A 20,774-nucleotide genomic window follows, 5' to 3' on the forward strand; every position below is an offset into this window, starting at 1 on the left:
TGCAGTTCAGGCTTCTGTCACCAGGTGGCACTAAAGAACCGCCATTTGCAAATTTCTTACAAATAAGTTTATTCAAACAGCAACGAAAAATACAGTACCTTCCCTTAACATTCAGCCTATGAATATATGTACAGAATGATTCTAATTCTGTCTGAAAACATTGGTAGGTGTAAATGAAGATTGTGAAAGCATATACTCCAGAGCTTGCACACGATGGAACACCAAGTGGCAGCAGCGAAACTTGTCAGTTGGTGGGCAGGCAAAGGGCAGGAAGGAGGTGACTGAGAGAGGATGGGGCTTTGGATCGTGGTGTGGGCAGCCTGTACAGTAGTGTTCTGTGTCCTGACAGGGGATGACAGAGTGTGTGAGACAAGGACTAGGCAGCCTGTACAGCCTGTAGGGTTATGGGGGTTAACACGTGTTCTCTGGTAGGAACCCTCTGTAGGGTCCACAAAATACATCAGCAGACATTAATGAGGGAAGAGATAAATCAGTGCACGTGACATAGATTTGCAGTCAACAGCAGATGAAACTGCTTCAACATAAATAGAAATTCTCCAAATAGAACTGCTATCATAGTAAACAGTTTCATATTTTACTCTTTCCAAATACACGCTTTTTCATTTAAAAAGAACAAAAATGGAGGTGGATATGATGCCACCTGACATCTGTCATCTTCCTCACCCAGAAGGGTTGCTGAGTGAGTACCCGCGGGGCCACAATAGCAGGGAATGTGATCCGACCATTTCTCCAGCCCTGGAAGCCCATCTTCTAAAAGGGAGGCTGCTCTGTGTCCTCTAGGGCGGGTGAGGGCAGGAGCCTCATCCCGTCCTGCCACTTACTGGACAGGTGACCTAGGCTCTGTCAGCCTGAGCTTGGGCATCTGTGACAGGGGACTCACGATACCTGTGTCACAGAGCTGTCCTGAGGGGTGAATGAGAAAACCTGCCCAAAGTATATGGCATACTGTGGAACTTCAAAGGCTCTTTAAAAAAGTCAAGACTCAGTAGCAGGGGCTGGCTGAGCCTTAGGGCTAAGGCAGGCACCGTGGAAAGGTGTTTTTCATTGTTTCTCCTAATGAGAATATAGATATCTTTATGAAGGAAGCAAATCTCTCTCTGGTATGCCTTGAGTTCAAAGTTTTAAAGACAGAAGGATCTCTAGTTTCGTGGGAGACTCAGAAGCTCCTAAGAGCTGCTCAACCTCGTGCCTCTGAGCAGACCCTAACCCAGTTCCCCACGCTGGGAAGACAGGCTTGCCTTTGATTCACCTGGTGAGCTCAGTGAGAGATGGCACCAGGGCAGCGAGTTGCGGTGTTTGTCTAACTGCTGCTCCTGGACTGCTCCGCCTGTTAATACGTTTATAGGAAAATTCTGAATCCGACCCACAGCCACCAGGACAGGAGTCCTCAGATCATGTCACCCCAGGATTTCAGCCACCCGCTGCCTCCCTGAGAGGCAAAAATCCAAGAAGTACTAGCATTTTTGGACACAATTGTCCATTCTTTAATTATTAATAACTAAAAATTTATATTATAATCCATCATGTTTATTGAAAGTGTTTCATTAACTCTATTGTGAAATAAGAAGTTAAGAAGATAAGGAAGGAAATGAACATGTAGGAAAATTCAAGGGTTAAATCTGAGATGAGATTACTCCTTCATATTAAACTTTAAACTTGCTCAAACTTCATGGCGTTGAAGATTCAACAACAACAACAACAAAATAAAAAACCCTCTTAGGGCCCCTAATCCTTATGCAGACACAGGTGTCTCTCTGTCCTTCTCTCTCTCTCCCTCTTCCCCTTCAAAGTATAAGTTCCCAAAGAGAAATGATTAAGCTTAGCAAGGAAGGCATGTCAAAAGGCAAGACAGGGCAAAAACTAGGCCTTTTGTACCACACAGTTAGTCAAATTGTGAATTAAGACGAAAACTTCTTGAGGGAAATTAAAAGTGCTACTCCAGTGAACACACAAAGGACAAGAAAGGAAACCAACCTTACTGCGGATGTGAGGAGAGTTTTAGTACTCAGGAGAGAAGATGAAGCCAGTCACAACATTCCCTTAAACCAAAGCCTAATCCAGAGTGAGGCTTTAATTCTCTGCAATTCTATGAAGGCTGAGAGAGGTGAGGAAGCTGCAGAAGAAAAGTTTCAAGCTAGAATAGGTTGGTTCATGAGGTTTAGGGAAAGGAGCCATCTCCATAACATCAAAGTGTGAGGTACAGCAGTAAGTGCTGATGTAAAAGCTGCAGCAAGTTATCCAGAAGATCTAGCTAAGATAATTAATGAAGGTGCCTACACTAAACAACAGATTTTCCATGTAGACAAAACAGCCTTATATTGGAAGAGGATGCCATCTAGGACTTTCATAGCTGGAGAGGAGAAGTCAATGCCTGGCTTCAAAGCTTCAAAGGACAGGCTGGCTCTCTTGTAATGGGCTAATTCAACTGGTGACTTTAAATAGAGGTCAACGCTCATTTACCATTCTTAAAATCCTAGGGCCCTTAAGAATTATGCTAAATCTACTCTGTGCTCTATAAATGGAGCAACAAAGACTGAATGACCGCACATCTGTTTACAACATGGTTTACTGAATATTTTATGTCCACTGTTGGGGACCTACTGATCAGAAAAATAAAGAATTATTTCAAAATATTACTGCTCATAGACAACTCACATGCTCACCCAAGAATTCTGATGTAGAGGTATAGTGAGACTAATGTTTTCATGCCTGCTAAAATTACATCCATGCTGCAACCCATAGATCAAGGAGTAGTTTTAACCCTCATGTATTGTTATTTAAGAAATACATTTCATAAGGCTATAGCTGCCATAGACAGTGATTCCTTTGATGGATCTGGGCAAAGTAAATTGAGAATCTTCTGGAAAGGATTTACCATTCTAGATGTCATTAAGAACATTACTGGTTCATTGAAAGATGTCAAAATATCCACATTAACAGGAGTTTGAAAGAAGTTGATGGATGACTTTGAGGGATGCAGGACTTTAGTGGAAGAAGTAACTGCAGATGTGGTGGAAAGAGCAAGAGAATTAGAATTAGAAGAGGAGCCTGAATACGTGATTGAATTGCTGCAATCTCATGATGAAACTTTAACCGACGAGGAGCTGTTTCTTATGGATGAGAGAAGAAAGTGGTTTCTTGAGATGGAATCTACCCCTGGTGAAGATGCTGTGAAGATTGTTGAAATGACAACAAAGGATTTAGAGTATTACATAAACTTAGTTGATAAAGAAAGTGGCAGGCTTTGAGAGGACAGACCCAATGTTTTTTTAAACATGTTTATTGGAGTATAATTGCTTTACAATGGTGTGTTAGTTTCTGCTGTGTAACAGTGAATCAGCTATACATATACATATATCCCCATATCTCCTCCCACGTGCATCTCCCTCCCACCCTCCCTATCCCAGCCCTCTTGGTGGACACAAAGCCCCGAGCTGATCTCCCTGTGCTATGTGGCTGCTTCCCACTAGCTATCTATCTTACATTTGGGAGTGTATATATGTCCATACCACTCTCTCACTTCGGCCCAGCTTCCCCTTCCCCTTCCCTGTGTCCTCAAGTCCATTCTCCACATCTGCGTCTTTATTCCTGTCCTGCCCCTAGGGTCTTCATGACCTTTTTTTTTTTTTTCTTTTAGATTCCATATATATGTGTTAGCATACGGCATTTGTTTTTCTCTTTCTGACTTACTTCACTCTGTAGGACAGACTCTAGGTCCATTCACCTCACTACAAATAACTCAATTTCGTTTCTTTTTATGGCTGAGTAAATATTCCCTTGTATATATGTGCCACATCTACTTTATCCATTCATCAGTCGATGGACACTTAGGTTGCTTCCATGTCCTGGCTGTTGTAAATAGAGCTGCAATGAACACTGTGGTCCATGACTCTTTTTGAATTATGGTTTTCTCAGGGTATATACCCAGTAGTGGGATTGCTGGGTCGTATGGTAGCTCTATTTTTAGTTTCTTAAGGAACGTCCATACTGTTCTCCATAGTGACTGTATCAATTTACATTCCCACCAGCAGAGCAAGAGGCTTCCCTTTCCTCCACACCCTCTCCAGCATTTAGTGTTTGTAGATTGTTTGATGATGGCCATTCTGACTGGTGTGAGGTGATACCTCACTGTAGTTTGGATTTGCATTTCTCTAATGATTATTGATGTTGAGCCTCCTTTCATGTGTTTGTTGGCAATCTGTCTATCTTCTTTGGAGAAATGTCTATTTAGCAGACCCCAATTTTGAAAGAAGTTCTACTGTGGGTAAAATGCTTTCAAACAACAGTGCATAGAAATCGTTTCTGCGAAGGAGAGTCCATCGATGCAGCACACTTCACTGTTGTCTCATCTTAAGAAACTGCCACAGCCACCCCAACCTTCAACAGCCACCACCCTAATCAGTCAGCTGCCATCAAAACTGACACAAGACCCTCCAACAGCAAAAAGATTATGGCTCACTGAAGTTTCAGATGATTGGTAGCAACTTTCAGCAATAAAGTATTTTTTAATTAAGGTATGTACATTGTTTTTTAGACTTCATGCTATTGTACACTTAATAGTCTACAGTATAGTGTAACCATAACTTTTATAAGAAGTGGGAAACCAAAGCACTTGTTTGACTCACTTTATTGCAATATTTGCTACGTTGCTGTGGTCTGCAACCAAGCTCACAATATTTCCAGAGTATACCCGTATCTATAATTGAGGCAAGGCTGAGTGAATCAGTAGGAAGAGCAAAGGCCTCAGGTTCAGAAGATGTGGGTTCCAGTCTGGAATCAGCCAATGAGTAGGAGCATGACATGGGGCAGCGTGGGACATTAAGGTCCCAAACCTCAGGTTCCCCATCCCGGGAGTGAGGATTCTTCCCCTCATAGTGTCCTTGTCGGGATTTATTGAAATCACAAGACTGTGTAGGTCACAAAAGTGCTGTCGTCTCAGCCAGGCCTGAAATCTAAGACTCGGTTTCCTTATCAGTAAAGAATGAGTCACAATATGGAGTTTGTAGTTATGTCAAAAGGATTAAGTGTTATGTGTAGATTAAAAGATAAGCCAGTGTCCTATTATGTGCATAATTAATGAGAATATAAAAATGATGATAACTCATCCTGGGTTAATGGAACATTTTGCTTCCTTCCTTAATTTTTCTTTTACTATTTTCCAAATTCATTTAAATGTTTTGAAATATATTTAAGAGTATTCCATGCAGCAAATTATTCAAAAACTTTCAAACCTGGAATTTTACCTCTGGAAGGTTCATTTGGTCTTTGCCATGCAAAACTATGCCTGCTAAAAATCACAGACTCTCGTTGTAGTACTCTCATGGGCTCTTGTAGGGGAAGGAGCATCAATCCACAGCCTCCTCAGCTTCTCTGAACTACACGTTCCAATTGCTGTCTGTGGAAGAACTCTGCATTTCCGTTGCTGAACTGACCTGTGTCCCCAGCATCCCTCTCAAAAGTGGCAGAGAGAATCTGAGGCAACTCTTCAGACAAGATATTTGAAAATTTCAGCGTCTTAAGTCCACTGTGTGATGCTACAGCCTATGAAACATTGTGAGCTCACAGTTTTTGGTCCCCTTTCACATGAAACATGTGTCTGGCGATGGTAAAGGTGGTGGAGTTACTAGATGCCTAGTGGTAATCACACCAGTAGGGTATGTCTGAGACTTCTCACGTGAAGTGAAGTTTAAACTGAGATCTGAGCCTAAGGAGGCTTTAGCCAGCAGAAGAGGAGAGGGTGGAGACTAGCCAGATATAACAGGAAGGAAATACCCTGTAACCTGGTTTATCCATTTGGAAAATCCAGAGTGGCAATCCCTTACCCAGAAGTTTGTCACGCTGGGAAAACCTTTGTGAAACTTAACAGGACAGTTGTAGAAAGTACCTGAACCCCTTCTGCCCTCCTTGCTCCCACCTCAGGCCTTTACTGACCACCAGCCCTCTAAGAGGAGTCCTATGTTATTACTATGATTTCTATCTGTGAAACCATAGAGAAGAAGAAAGTCGTTAGGCAAAACACTTTGAGTCTGATTTTATTTTACGTGTTCTTCCACCACTCACCATGCAAAGCAACTTTTAATAAATTTTTCTTTCCTCTTCCCAAATTTTCCACTGGAGGAAATTCAGAAATTGGCGGTCCATGATAACTGGTGAGCATATTGTCAACCAAGAAATGCAGAAGGCTGCAGATAAGAAAAATAGTTTTTACTTAGGGTCTTATGAATTATAATTTGTGAGGCACTGATTTGAGTAGCAACTCAAATGTGCTCATAGGGAAACAAAAATGGCAAGAGTTTATAAAGGTGACATATAAAGACATTCCAGAGAAGTTATATAGGTTATCTTTACAGAACTATGATTGGTGCTGGCAGGCATTCAGTCACTTGAGGCACCAGATTGGTTGCCATGCTCTGGTCTCCAGGGAATAACGAAAACAAGTTCCAGTCGGTCTCAGGTTGGCCAGGTCAAAGGTTTATGTTGCATTTGGGGGTAGAAATATGTAAGTCCTACTTCCTTACTAGCCTCCTGGCTCCATTTTCAATCCCTTTGACATAAGTAACCACATTTTGTTGTCCATGGTCCACGTATCTAGAATTGCAGCTTAGACATCACTCAGCAGGAATCTTTGGAAGGATGGAGGGAGCCAGTTCTCATTCAGAGTGACATTTCTGGAAGATTTTGTGGCAAATGAAGCATTAAGGGTAGCCCACGTACATTAAAACTAGTGGCAAAAACATTTCTTCTGCCTCTCCCTCCCAACTATGATGGGCAACCTATATGTGTGTAATTGAGAGACAAAAGTAATGTGAAAAAGCATATAGATGTAGAAATATACCATTAATCCACACACCTATTATTTTGGTAGTGAAATTCCCAACCAGGTATATACTACTATGCTATAAAATTTTACATCAGTTATTTTTCTGATTTCAAACTGCTATCTTTATAAACTAATGAAGTGCAAGAATGTGTATTCTAGAAAATATTTTTCTATATTATTTTCATCTTGTTACAGAGCAAGATGTACATCCTTGATAGTTTAGTTTATATTCCCCAGATATATTTGTCTGTGTACAGTACTATATAAACAGGCTTACATGATATATATATTCTTCCAAATTTTTCTCACAGTATGTATACACTTTTCCTCATGTTATGTATGTTTATGTGCATATGTAAATATATGTACACACTGACATATTTTTAAATTGTTTTTTTACTTGTTTAATCTTTATATGTTTGTGATGTATAGATCTTACTTAATTTTTTTCAACAGACTTTGAAAGACACTCTTACTACTAATCAGATTTATTTATGTACGAGAATATTAAACATTTGCCTATAAAATATTTTTCCTATAATTTGCGTTCCTTTCTATGTGACATTTTTGTTTGGGATTGACAAGGTTTTCTTTTTCTAACTTCCCTTCAATTTCTCAAATAAATTTGTAACAGATAAAAGGTTTTTTGGGTCACATATGCAGTTTTGAATTCCCCTGGTGTCAATGCCACGCAGATAGGGTACTCAAACAACCCTCTCATCCATGTCTTGGTCTTGGAAGTTCATGATGGAGATAAAATACACTCCCTTAAGCCTGGAGTGCCACAGGGATTGAACTGTGTGGGGGCGGATGTGCTGGGCATGTGGGGCCCAGGTAGAAGCAGAGGAAAGTTAACCTCCATGGAGGGGAGAAAATGATCCCTTCCATGGGATCCCCTCCATGGGAGGGAGAGGCAGAAGAAATGTTTTTGCCACTAGTTTTAATGTACGTGGGCTGCCCTTAACGCTTCATTTGCCACAAAATCTTCTTTTGCCACAAAACGATGACTTACAGAATTATTTTAGGCCAGAAGCACTTTACATGGTATCTCCTATAAGCAAACATATGTTCAAATATTTTGGTCTAAAGCCCTTTTCCATTGTGCCCTGAAACTCTCAAGGATTTTTTTTTTTTTCGGTACGCAGGCCTCTCACTGTTGTGGCCTCTCCGGTTGTGGAGCACAGGCTCTGGATGCGCAGGCTTAGCGGCCATGGCTCATGGGCCCAGCCGCTCCGCGGCATGTGGGATCTTCCCGGACCGGGGCACGAACCCATGTCCCCTGCATCAGCAGGCGGACTCTCAACCACTGCACCACCAGGGAAGCCTTGTTTGTAGATTTTTTGATGATGGCCATTCTGACTGGTGTGAGGTGATACCGTCATTTGCTCTTTGCCATCTGTATGTCTTCTTTTTTTTTTTTTGCGGTACGCGGGCCTCTCACTGTTGTGGCCTCTCCCGTTGCGGAGCACAGGCTCCGGACGCGCAGGCTCAGCGGCCATGGCTCACGGGCCCAGCCGCTCCACGGCATGTGGGATCTTCCCGGACCGGGGCACGAACCCGTGTCTCCTTCATCAGCAGGTGGACTCTCAACCACTGCGCCACCAGGGAAGCCCAAAATTTCCAATTTTTGACTTGACAGTTTATCTGTGTGGTATGTGCATTTCTGTCTTACACTTCTTTTACCCCAAAATGTTCACACACTTATGTGCAGATTTTTCTTCACCTCTCTCAGTGGCTGGACTTTTCTCAGGGCATAGAGATCCAGGAAGGGATTGTGGACATGGTGTGGAAAATTCCAGAAAGTAGTGGAAAATTCCAGAAACGTCTAACTGATGCACTGGAGCCCAATCTCCTCTCTCCTTCCCTCTGCCTTGAAACCTCTCTGGTCTGGAACTTTCAAAGCTACAATTCCGGCTCTGACCACTAGGGGTATCTATCTACATTGAGGACTTTTTTTTTTTTTTTAAAAGGAAAGTACATGATTTGTTTTCTTTTACTGTCATTACAGTGACCCACAAAACTCTGCTTGCTATTTCGATTATAGTTTTCAGGTCTGTTCTTTGTTGTTTGGTTCTTGTATTTTTTTTTTTTTTGGTATTATCTCTCTGAGGTGGGCTGAGGTTAATTCCAGCCATTTGACTGTTTTCAGAAAATTGTTACTTTGTACTAACTTAAGACAATCTCCCACACTACAGCAATAACTTAGTAACTCTATGCTTGGAGAAGTCATCTTCCATTCCGTGGAGCTCAATTTCAGTTTCTGTTTCCCCAGGTAGCATCTGAATGACCCTAGACAAGCTCCAGCACCTCAGTAAGCCTCAGCAACCTTGGAAAGTTGGTGATTCTGATATCAGAGTCCCCTTGTGAGGAATTCATGAAAGAACAGAGGCAATGTAGCAAGTACAGAGTCTGGCCTACAGCTGGCACACAGAGTTATCTGGGTTTGCAGAATGAAGGAACACAGTGTAGTGTAGCTGATCCAGAGTCTGGCATACAGAGCTCTCTGTGTTTGTAACCAGAAGTATCAAGGTCCCCTAAGCCTCCTGATTCCAGATGGTCTCCTCTGCAAGGGTGGTACAGTTGGAGAGAGTGCCCTGGGTGTTAGGCTGGTAGCAAACTCAGGGGGCAGTAATTACAGGAAGTTAAGTCTCCTCTGGCCCCCAGGGCTCCCCTCCTCTGTGCCCTTGGGGAAGGGACTTCCTGTTAGGACTCCATCTTGTTTGTGTGGCTCTGACAAAGTGGTTTGGGGCTTGCACTCTCCTTCTTCGGAAGCCCTTCCTGATATTCTCCAAACCTCCAGCTCCAGACCCACAGATTCTCTTCACGAGCAGCCTGTGAGGAGGGTGGTGACAGATCACTGCCTTCAGGCCACCCCATGGGTGAGTTGGTCAGCATGAGACCTTGTCCTCAGATCCCCACAGGGCAGGAGGGGTTCTGGGTTCCCTCCCTAACCCCAACCCACAGGACCCCAACAAGCCGACCCCCCTTTAGAGAAGGCATGCGGAGGGCTCAGGCTCACTATTTCCCACTCTCTTGAGGAAATGGGCCAGGTGGGCTCTGACACACCCGTCCTGATTCCATGTGGAAAACCTCCCCTCTTATGGAAATGGCCATGGCTGAGGTGAATTATTTCCCCTGGCTGAGAAAAAGGCACAAGTCATGTGATCTTCTCAGGTCTAGGATTTGGAGAGTAGGGAGGGTCACCTAGGTGGGGCATGGGATTGTGTAAACTAATATCCCTTGGATGTATATGAGGTGGGGGAGGGGGAGAAAACCCACCATTACCACTGAATATTACATTAACTGGTCAGGGTAAATTGTATTAGTCCATAGAAGCTTACTGAGGCTTGCTTTGTTGCCCAGCATATGATCTATTCTGGAATGTTCGATGAGTAGTTGTTATGTGCATTGTTCTATGTCAATTAAATACATTTGTTAACTTAAGTAACATTTTGAAACCTTCTCCCTCTAGCTGGGTTTTTGTCTGCCATTTTGTGCATCACTCAGTGAGCTGTGTTAAAATTTCCCACTGTGACTGTGAATTTGACCATGCTCTATTTCTGTTAGATTTTGCTTTGCATATTTTGGCTCTATTTTAGGACATGCATACAAATTTAGAATTTTATATTAATATCTCCTTATTGCATTGAACCTGTTATCACAAAGAAATCTCCTTCTTTCTCTAGTGATGCTTTTTTCTTTAAAGTGTACCTTTTCTTTTACTAATAGGGTTATATAAGCTTTCTGTAGGTTACTGTGGAAAAGGTATACATTTTGCCATTTTTTTTATTTTCAACTTTTCTAGATGATTAAAATTTGCATGTGTCTCTTTTCAGGAGCATTTGATGGAAGGTTTCTTGTCCAGTCTGATAATAGCTGTCTTTCTATTTGGAATACTAATCTGAAATTTTTAATGTAAAAGTAGATGTAATTTGGTTTATATATACTATCTTATTGTATGTTTATTTTTGCCCCTTCTCAGTTCTTTTGCCTTTCCTCTCCTTTGAAATGATTAACATTTTATAACTATTAAATTGTTACCTCATGTGGCTAGGTAAACATTCTTTTGCCATTCTTGTAGTGTTTACCCTTCAGATTACAATGTACATTTTTGCCCTTTCAGTCTAATGTTAGTTAATTAGTTCTTTAAAACTCCTCAGACAATTAGGGGACCTTGAGACACTTTGATTCCATATACCCTCCAAATTTATTGTCATGCATTTTCCTTCTCTATATATTTAAATCCCCAGAAGAAATTACTATCATTGTGTTATATAGTCAACACTCATTTAAATTTGCCTACATATTCACAAATGTCATTAGACTTTCTTTCCTGTATCTACGTGCCTCCACCTGGGAGGATATTTCTTCTGCCCAAAGAAGAGCCTGTAACATTTCTTTGAGTTTGAGTCTTCTGGTCACATATTTTCCGAGTTTTTCTTACATGATGATGAAATGAATGCATATTTTAGGACTGTTTTTCCTTAAAGCATACTTTTTCTCCTATTACAATAATACTGTTACACTGAGTTGATATCTTGTTACTTTTGGAAACTTCTCAACCAAGATCTCTTCAAATACCACTTCTCCACTGTTCCCTCCCGTTCTTTCCGGGACTCACATTAACCATGTGTTAGGTATGTTCACTGCATCTCCTTTAATTATCTCCCCCTCGCTTTTGGTATTCTCCATGTTATGTCTCTCCAGGTTCCATTCTGGATCTTTTCATTGGACCTATCCTTCATATCTCTAATTCTTCCGTCAGGCAGGGAGGTCACCTTTGACCCTTGAACCATCACACCAGGGTAGATTTCAGGGTAGGTTTTATTGTGTCCCAAGAGCCGAGCAGAGAAGAGAGAGTTAGAGATGAAAAGCCACTTGTCCCAGGTCACATAACCTGATCCAAGCAGAGCAGGGACTAACATCACAGACTAAACCCTGGGTCCAGACCCTTTCCTCTGTGCTTGTTTTCTTCTTGGCTGTGAATGCTGCCTACCTCTCATTTCCTGAGAAGCAGAAACACAATGAAGTTTCTAAGCCTTTTTTTAGCACTGTGATACATTTCTCTTTAGATTATAAAGCCAGTGATATTTCTTCATTAGCAATGAGAACTTTCCCAGGAATTTTTCTGGTACTGGGCCCATTGATGTGTTGTTCTTAATTTCAGAGAACATTGATCAAGTGAACAATTTACAAAGAAAAGCAAGATGCCGGGGTATTTACCGAAGGAGACACAACTATTGGTCTCAACAGGCCACTTCCCAGCAGCAGCAAGATAGAGAATCACTAAGAAGTGATGCTCACGTGGACACCCAAGCAAGATAGTAAGTGACGAGGCAGCATGGCTGACCAGTATCAACCAGTGAAAAACAAAACCTTGTGGTGAAATATGTCATTCTTCTCTCTAACCTGGAAGAGTGAGGAATGATGGGATCAGGTTAACGGTTGAGCAGTCTTTATTGTAGCTCTGCTATCATTGGGGAAAATGTAGAGAAGACTTCCCAAGACTATACGGACCACTTTCTTCTCTCCACTTCCCCACAGTGCTCCCTATGCCATTCCATCCTGTCATCGGAGAGGCAATTTTCAGGAACAAGACGAAACCCATGTTAACAAGGAGACAGAGCAAAAGCCTCCAGAGAGAAGAATGGAGAGAAACAGGCAGGATGAGACCTTGGGGAGCTGGTTCAAGATCAGAGTGAGTGTGCTGGCTAAATGGACCTAACATGTAGAAGAAGATGACAGAGAGAGTCATGTTGGGCGCGTGTAGAGATGCTGGGAACTTTTCTCTCGTGGCAGTGGAGTTGGTAATCTGTCTTGTTATTACTAGGAGTTAACTTCCTAGATCATGTGAGGGCAGGTTCAGAGAAGCAATATAAAGGGAGCAGACTGACTGCAGGGAGCATGGGAGAGGCTGTCTAAAAGCAAAGGAGGAAACTACTGCCAAGGAGATGGAGCAACTCCACACCAGAAGACGCAGTTTGGCTCAAGCTGAGTGTGGGAGGAGGTTGAGTCTCTGGGGTCCTCGTCAGAGGGGCGGGCCAGGTCTGCCTTAGGTAAGATCTCTTAGAACTTTATAAAAGTAAGTACATGTGAAAGATATGAAGTCGATTATTTCAGGAAAAGTATTTAAATGGAAAGAAAGGGTATTTAGGAAGTCCATGTCTGGTGTAAAAGTTAGCGATAACAGATATTGTCCTATCTTAAGAAATTACGTAAAGCCTGAAAAAAGGTCCTAAAGCAAGACACAGCTGGGTCTTATCTTAACCTTGGATTCCATTGTATCACTTTTCTTTCCCCAATTATTTCTTTGGCTCCTAGATTCCCTTCGGTATTAAATATGATGAGAAGTGGCTGCTGAATTTGATTCAGAAGCAATGCAGTGTCCCCTTCACCCCAGTCGAAGTAAGAGAGGACATTGAGGCCGATGAGAGGAAACGGGGTAGATGGCAGGCCCAGATGAGAAATGGCTCTGGTCTCATATTATGCTTCTCTTGTCACTCTCCCTACAGTTTCACTATGAGAAAATGCAGGCCCAGTTCTTCGTTGAGAATGCCAACATTGCCTTCGCACTGAAGAATGTCAACGGCAAGATTTACAATGAGGCTAATGAAAGGGTATGTATCAAGGGCATGAGCAGGGCTAGCTGGGGGCAAGAGGGCAGGACAGGGGCATGGTCTTGCTTGATCCCAGGGCTCAGATTTCCTGGAGCTTACCCAGCCCCTCTTGTGTTCTCAACAGATATCTATCTTTGTTGATCCCTGTGATGCACCCCACTCTGTGCTGAAGGAGCTGAGGTCAGAAAAGGTGGAGCAGATAAAGGTAATGCAGACTCAACACAACCTGTGCACTCACAGCCAGACCCACCTATTGCCCCCGATCACCACCTCAGCCTCAGGCCCCTGAACCCCATCCCTAACTCTGCAGCTGCCCGTGAAGGAACAATATGATGCCTCCCAGCAATCTCTTGACATCCAGAGAGTCCGCTCTGACCCTGGTATGGCTACAGCAGTAATTGTAGAGCAGGTGAGGGCAGAGGGGTCTGGCTGGAAAGGATACTCAGGAATGGTAACTCGGGGAGGGGTTGGTGCTGGAGCTGTACCAGCCAGGAGCCTCTCAGCCCCCGTTTCCCTCCTCCTGTCTTCCTGGAGACTTGATGACCCCTGATACTGGAATGGCACGAAACCCTAGAACTGGCATGGCCGCCTCCCTGCAGATCCGTCCAGGGAATATGCCCAAGGTGAGGACCTTAGACCCGATGTTGGAGCAGGTGGTGATGGTGGGAGAGATTAGGTAGAAGAGGCAGATTTGTCTCAGGTATCCCCTGCTGGGGTCCTCACTCTAACTCTTTCCTCATCATAGCTTTTGGCCTTGGACCTGAGCAATAAGAAACCCTACCAGCTGCACAGCCTGTCCAACACTATGCCGAATGCTTCCAACACCAAGAACTTGAACCTCTCCAACACTGAGGTGAGGTGTGGTACCCAGATCCGTCTTTGAAGGGAAGGTGGGAAAGCTCATGTGGTGGTGACAGAGGAAGGGAAATGGATTTGTAGGAAAAGGAAGCGACTAGGGGTGCACGGCCATCCTGGCTCTGTTTCTCTGGCCCATGTGGTTCCTCCTCATAATCACAGGTAAAGTCTGCAGGGGAGATGGACAAGGGTGAGCGGCTGGAGCCAGAAGGGATGTGTGCAGACAGAAACCCCCTGTGCACCACCTTCCCTGATATGTCAACCAACATAAGGTCAGATGCATCCTCTGTTACCCGGTGGCAGCCTGAGCTACTCCCGAAAGTGCCCGTTTGCAAGGGGCAGCTGACGTGGACCTCAGGGAGGACTACAGGCCCTATGCTCTCCTCTCTGCATCACAAAGCTGCCAAAGTTTCAACCAGCACCCAGTGGGCCCCCAGCCCAACATGTGCATATTTTACATTCTTACGTGCTGTGTCTGAGCCATTCTGGGGCAGGTGAAGAGCTGCAAATGGGGTGCCATTTCCCCTTTCTCCTCTCTTCTTCCCTTACCCCCACCACGGGAGAGCTTCTTTCCCTTCCCTTTGTTTTCTCTCTCTCCCTTGTGTCTAGGCCCATATGTCTCTCTCATCTATCCCCTCGTACCTTCACTCCCTTTCTGTCTTCATCCCCCTCCATCTCCCTCCCTGAGCCCCACCTCACTCACCTCCCTGCCCCAGCAACCTGGGCCATCCAAGGGGGGAGTCCAGGTCTTGGTCCAGGTCTTGGCAGAGTGCTGGACCGCCAGTGAGGTAGCAGAGCCTCGGGCACACACCCCATTCCCTCTTCTCTCCACAGCCTTCAGTGGGGCCCTGGAGGAAGGAAGGGAGGGGAAGGAAGCCCTGAAGCATGGGTTTGAAATGCTGGTCCCAGTGGCACTGGAGAAGAGAGTCCAGGCAGTCTGTGGGGGAGCTACCCAGGAGAAGGAGAGGAAGGGAGGGAGGGAGGCGGGGAGGGAGGTAGGGCCTGCTCTCCCTCTGTGTCAGTCAATGGGGGACGTGTTCAGGGCCCTGGAAGCCTGGGACGCTGTGGTGTGGGTGTACTTGCTCCCATGAGGAGGAGGGTCACCTCCACAGTTTCACTGACTTTTCTGTTTTGTCTTGATTTTGGCAGCTCCATCCTGGAATTGTTCCCCAAGTTACTAACCTTGGTAAGTGTATTCCTTGTTCACTGACTCCTCTAACTGGCACTGACAGCACCCACAAACTACTCTGAACCCCATTAGGTCTTGCCCCAGTTACAGTTTTGAAACTGACCCTTCAAAGTCCTGGGCGGAAGGGGATGGTACAGTCCCTGTGGGAACCTGACAAACGCTCTGGATCTTCTACAAGCACATTCTTCATAGGCTTTGGGGAATCCATGGTGATGATCCAAACTGTAGTCCTGCCCATGGAATTTCCAGGGCTCTTTCACCACTGACCTCTGACCCTCACCCTCTCTTGGGCCCATCCTTTTCCCTGATCATCCAGCACCACCTCCTGGTCTGCACTGCTAACATCCTCTTCTCTTCCCCAGGATGACCAGGAGACATCCCCACTGGCTAAGTGTGGTATTGAAGCCTGCAAGCGCTTACCAACCTGCAAGGTGAGGACGGAGGATCAAGCCGGGTTTTAAGTGGTGCCTGAGAAGGGGGTGTCAGCCATGGTCCTGAGGACTGTTTTGATTCCAGGGGAGCTACTTTGGTTCTGATGAGCTGAAAAGCCTAGTCCTGCAATTCCTGAAGCAGTAAGTACCTCAGGGAAGCTGAGCAAGGGGGGAAGGGCTAGGACAGGTGAGGCCACCTAAGCACAGGTCTGCTCAGGGGAGTTTTCAAGTCTCATTTGAGGTCCAGACCACAGAGATAGACTGTCTTCATTGCTCCTCCTTAGGTACTACTTGATCCATGACTATGGAGACAGACAGGTTCTCGCGGGTGCTTATCACGAGGAGGCCTGCTTCTCCCTGACGATTCCCTTCCACCCCGAGGACCCAGCCCTGTGAGTATCACGGCACAGGCTGTGCTCCCGGGCCGTGTGGCTCCCCAGCAGACACAGGCCAGCTGCTGCAAACACCCACCACCCACTGTTGCTCTTTGTCTCCTAGAAGCAGCTTGTGCGAGTATTTCAAGGACAGCAGGAATATGAAGAAGCTCAAGGACCCCCGTGAGTGTGTGATGGGAAGACTGGGTGGGAAAGGGCGGTGAAGGAGTCAATCATAGGGCCCAGGGCGTGGCAGCCCCTGACCTTCGCTCGCTTCCCCTCCCCTCACAGACCTGCGGGTCCAGCTGCTGAAGCACACAAAACGTGTCATTGTGCACACTCTCTGTGTGTTGCCCAAGACTCAGCATGACTTCAGCTCCTTCGTGGTGGACACGTGGTTCCAGACGGTGAGCGCCTGCTTCTTCCCTAGGGTGGGCCCAGGAAGCCGCAGGTGGGTGGGAGGTGGAGGTGGTGACTGGGCGCCTGGGCTCTTCCCTTTCAGGAAACAATGCTCTGCTTCTCCGTCAGCGGGGTGTTCAAGGCAGGTGAGTGTGTGTAGACCCCCAGCGCAGATGCCCCACTGCTGCCTCCCCCTGGCCAGGCTCACACCCAGAACCACTCAGCTTCCCTGACCCCTTTCCTTCCCTTCGCTTTCTTTCCCCTTCCATTCCCTTCCCTCCCCTCCCCTCCCCTACCGCTCCCCTCCCCTTCCCCACTGTGTTCTCCTGCCCTCAGGCTTCCCACAGACAACCCCGGTCTGAGCTGTGTCCATGCCTGTCTGCCCTGCACACCCTGGGCATTGGTGACACAGGCTGTGGATTTTGGTGGCTCTCATCCCAGATTCTTACTCTGAGAACTTGGGCCATTACTCAACCTCTCGGTTTCCTCATTTGCAAAATGGGGTAGTAGTATCCACCTCTTGGGCGGCTGTGAAAAATGCATCCCGTGAACTTGTGCAGTGGTCGTCAGGGGCCCTGTCACTGGGCGCAGACTGCTCCTACAGTTGCCCTCCCCATTCCCGACACCCTGGCCCCCGTGAACAACTGCCCTCTCAGCATGAGTGTCCAGTCACACCCTGACTGGGGACCGCCGTGTGAGCGTGTACAACACATGCAGCTGTAAGGGGTGCTGTAATTTGTTTGTTGTTGAAGTGGAAGGACGTTCTCAGGGCTGTGTGCGTGCCTTCACCCGGACCTTCATCGCTACCCCTGCCGGCTCCTGCAGGTGAGAGCCCTGTTGTGGGCGGGAATGCCCATCCCCGCCTGGGCTCAGCGGCGTGGGAATGTGGTGGCAAAGACCTTAGGTTTACTCAGTATTGTGGAAAGCCAGCAGGGGGATCCCAGGAGCAGTGTAGCCTAGTGGTTAAGAAGAACATGGGCTCTGGGATCGGCCTATGGGTTCTTTCCTTGACCCAACACTCACTCGCTGTGTGACCTTGGTCAATTCACATGACCTCTGTGTGACTCAGTGTCTTCTGAGAATGGGGATCAGACTGTCCACCCCTTGCACTGTGGTAAACGGTAAATGCGAAATTGCCCCTGGTTTGGGGATGAACCTATAAATCAAGTGAAGGTGGTAGACAGTCTTTCCAAAGGTGGGCTCTGTAGGGAGGGGCAGAGGTACCAGTCAAGGAACCTGGGAGACAGACACAGGAGGGACGTGGAAGGAATCCGGTTGCTGAGTGCCAGTGGGAGCAGAGTCAGTACTGGGGGTGTGGGTGTCCATCCACCAGTTGTCTGAGGGCCCATTTTTCCTTCAGTCTGTGCATCATGAATGACGAGCTGTTTGTGAGGGATGCCGACCCCAGTGAGACCCAGAGTGTGTTCTCCATCCCACTGCCTACACCCACCTCCAGCTCCATGCACCCCCTCTCCCAGCAGCAGCAGGACATCATGCAGGCATCCTCCACCCCATCTGAGATGAACCGCTAGTGGTCTCAGAAGTGAGTGCTGGGGTTGCATGGGGATAGGAGGGAGCTGGGAGGAGTAGAGGGGTGATTAATGGGAATTTTCAGGTAATTATTTTAAATCTATTTTTCCTTACAAACGTTTACTTGTGAGAAATACCCTAATTTCATACTAATACATTTCCATGTATTGTAAAATACAGGTATCCTATCTTATATACTGTTTTGTAACTTCTTTTATTATTAGTGCCAGCATAGTTTCTTTCAGTATATGTGAAGCTACATTATTCTTTCTAAGATCAATATATTAAACAATTGAATTCCAGGAAGCCATAAGCTGTTATTGATAGGCATTTAGCTTTTCACCTCTTCTTCAGCATTACATGCAGTGGCATCTGCTCATTCTGGTACATACATGTTGGTAAACTTGAAGGCTTGCTCTTGTAGCATAGATGTAGCAGTGAAGTTGTGTGGTCAAGTGTCTCCAGTTTGGTCCTAAGGGAGGTCATCTATCCTCCCCCACTAGAGGTGCTTTCAGTACAATGACTAGACTATACCAGAGCTAAAAATTTCTTTACTCATCAAAAAGTGAATTCTGAGAATTCAGAGATAAGAAGAAATAGACCTCTAGGATTTCAGGAAGGTGAAGGTGGACAGAAGTCAGGTGCCCTGGGGTTGACACTCACGGCTGCTGGCTCTGCTGACATCCCAATTCTTTCTCTTTACTTTCTTCAGTCCAAGGGCAAAATTCCAGATGTGACCCTCATCCACTGACCTGGGATCTTGAGAACAAATCTCTGCAAATGAGCCTTTAGATGTCAGTTTCATCCTCATCATATTTGTCACCTCTCTTCTCTTAACTGAAGCCATATCCATGACTAAGCTTGCAGTCCAGCTAATCAGGAAGCCAAAGTTTACCGTGTAGGCCTGCCCATTGTTTTTTTATTTTTCCAACGCATGATCCTTGTTCATCTTTTTATTAAAGAGTAACATTGCACATTGTATGCTGTGTGTCTTGGATTGCTTTTCCCCTGACCCAACCATGAGTTAGTGGGGCCAGGACCAAAAGGTCCCATCTCCCACATCATCCCTGGCAGTCTCTAGCAGTTATATACGACGTACACAGTGCTTGAAAATTATAGAGTAAGGACTCCATTCCTGGACAACACTAAAATCCACGCTTTGCCTCCCGATAACCTTCTCTCCACCACTTCAGTACTCACAAGTTGTGACCGTTCTGATGTTCACTTCTATAAACAAATATAACGTATTTAGCAAGTAAAGTACCATATTTACTCCATTAATTATGGATTTCTTAATTATTTAACAGGTCTAAAACTGTGTTGACATATTTATTAGTTTCTTAGGTTCTGTACCTAAGACTATTTTCCCCACAACTCCAGTGTTGTTTTTTTTAACTTCTATATTTTGAAATAATTATTGATTTACCAAAAGTTGCAAAAAATTGTGTAGAGAGGTCATGTATACCCATCACTCACCTTCTCCTAATGATAACACCTTGTATTACTTTAGTACAGTATCGAAACTAAGAAATGGACATTGGTACAATCCACTGAGCTTACCACAGTTTCGCCATTTTACATGCACTCATTTGTGTGTTAGAACACTTGTGTATAATACTTATATATTTAATAATTCCATGCACTTTTACCAGCAGTGTAGGTGTTCTAACTATCACCACAAACAAGATCAAAAACTGTTTCATCACCACACGTTTCCCTCATGTTAGCCTTTATAGCCACACCCACCTTCTTCCTGATCCCACATCCCTAAACTCTGTCAAACACTATTATAATTTCCTAAATGTCATAGAAATGGAATCATATAGTACACTACATTTAGGAATGGATTTCTTTCACTCAGCATAATTCTCCTGAGATCCATCCAAGTTGTAACGTGTGTCTATCGTCTGTTCCTTTTTATTGCTGAATAGGATTCCACGGTGTGAATGTACCACAGTTTGCTTACCCATTCCCCCGTTGAAAGACATCTGGGCTATTTCCACTTTTTAACTATTGTGAGTAAAACTGTGATGAACTTCATGTAAAGGTTTTTTTGTTTTTTTTTTTAAACATCTTTATTGGGGTATAATTGCTTTACAATGTTGTGTTAGTTTCTGCTTTATAACAAAGTGAATCAGCTATACATATACATATGTTCCCATATGTCTTCCCTCTTGCGTCTCCCTCCCTCCCACTCTCCCCATCCCACCCTTCCAGGCTGTCACAAAGCACCGAGCTAATATCCCTGTGCCTTGCGGCTGCTTCCCCCCAGCTATCTACCTTACTACGTTTGTTAGTGTGTATATGTCCATGACTCTCTCTCGCCCTGTCAAAACTCACCCTTCCCCCTCCCCATATCCTCAAGTCCGTTCTCCAGTAGGTCTGCGTCTTTATTCCTGTCTTACCCCTAGGTTCTTCATGACATTTTTTTTCCCTTAAATTCCATATATATGTGTTAGCATACGGTATTTGTCTTTTTCTTTCTGACTTACTTCACTCTGTATGACAGACTCTAGGTCTATCCATCTCATTACAAAT

At 44.9% G+C, this 20,774-nt stretch overlaps 1 protein-coding gene across 1 annotated transcript; it reads left to right on the forward strand.

Annotated features, from left to right (window-relative positions):
* The first annotated feature begins 2,978 nt into the window (after window positions 1-2,978).
* On the forward strand, window positions 2,979-18,253 carry LOC136142194 (nuclear RNA export factor 3-like). Its single transcript, XM_065900220.1, is given in 19 exon segments — window positions 2,979-3,180; window positions 12,009-12,165; window positions 12,386-12,539; window positions 13,163-13,246; window positions 13,354-13,458; window positions 13,583-13,663; window positions 13,769-13,838; window positions 13,993-14,081; window positions 14,204-14,311; window positions 14,476-14,585; window positions 15,463-15,499; window positions 15,865-15,933; window positions 16,019-16,074; window positions 16,218-16,325; window positions 16,432-16,490; window positions 16,599-16,714; window positions 16,810-16,852; window positions 17,459-17,531; window positions 18,067-18,253. Coding segments are annotated over 19 exon segments (1,908 nt in total).
* The last annotated feature ends 2,521 nt before the right edge of the window (window positions 18,254-20,774 follow it).

Source organism: Phocoena phocoena, chromosome X (assembly GCF_963924675.1).
Source record: "Phocoena phocoena chromosome X, mPhoPho1.1, whole genome shotgun sequence".
NCBI lineage: Eukaryota > Metazoa > Chordata > Mammalia > Artiodactyla > Phocoenidae > Phocoena > Phocoena phocoena.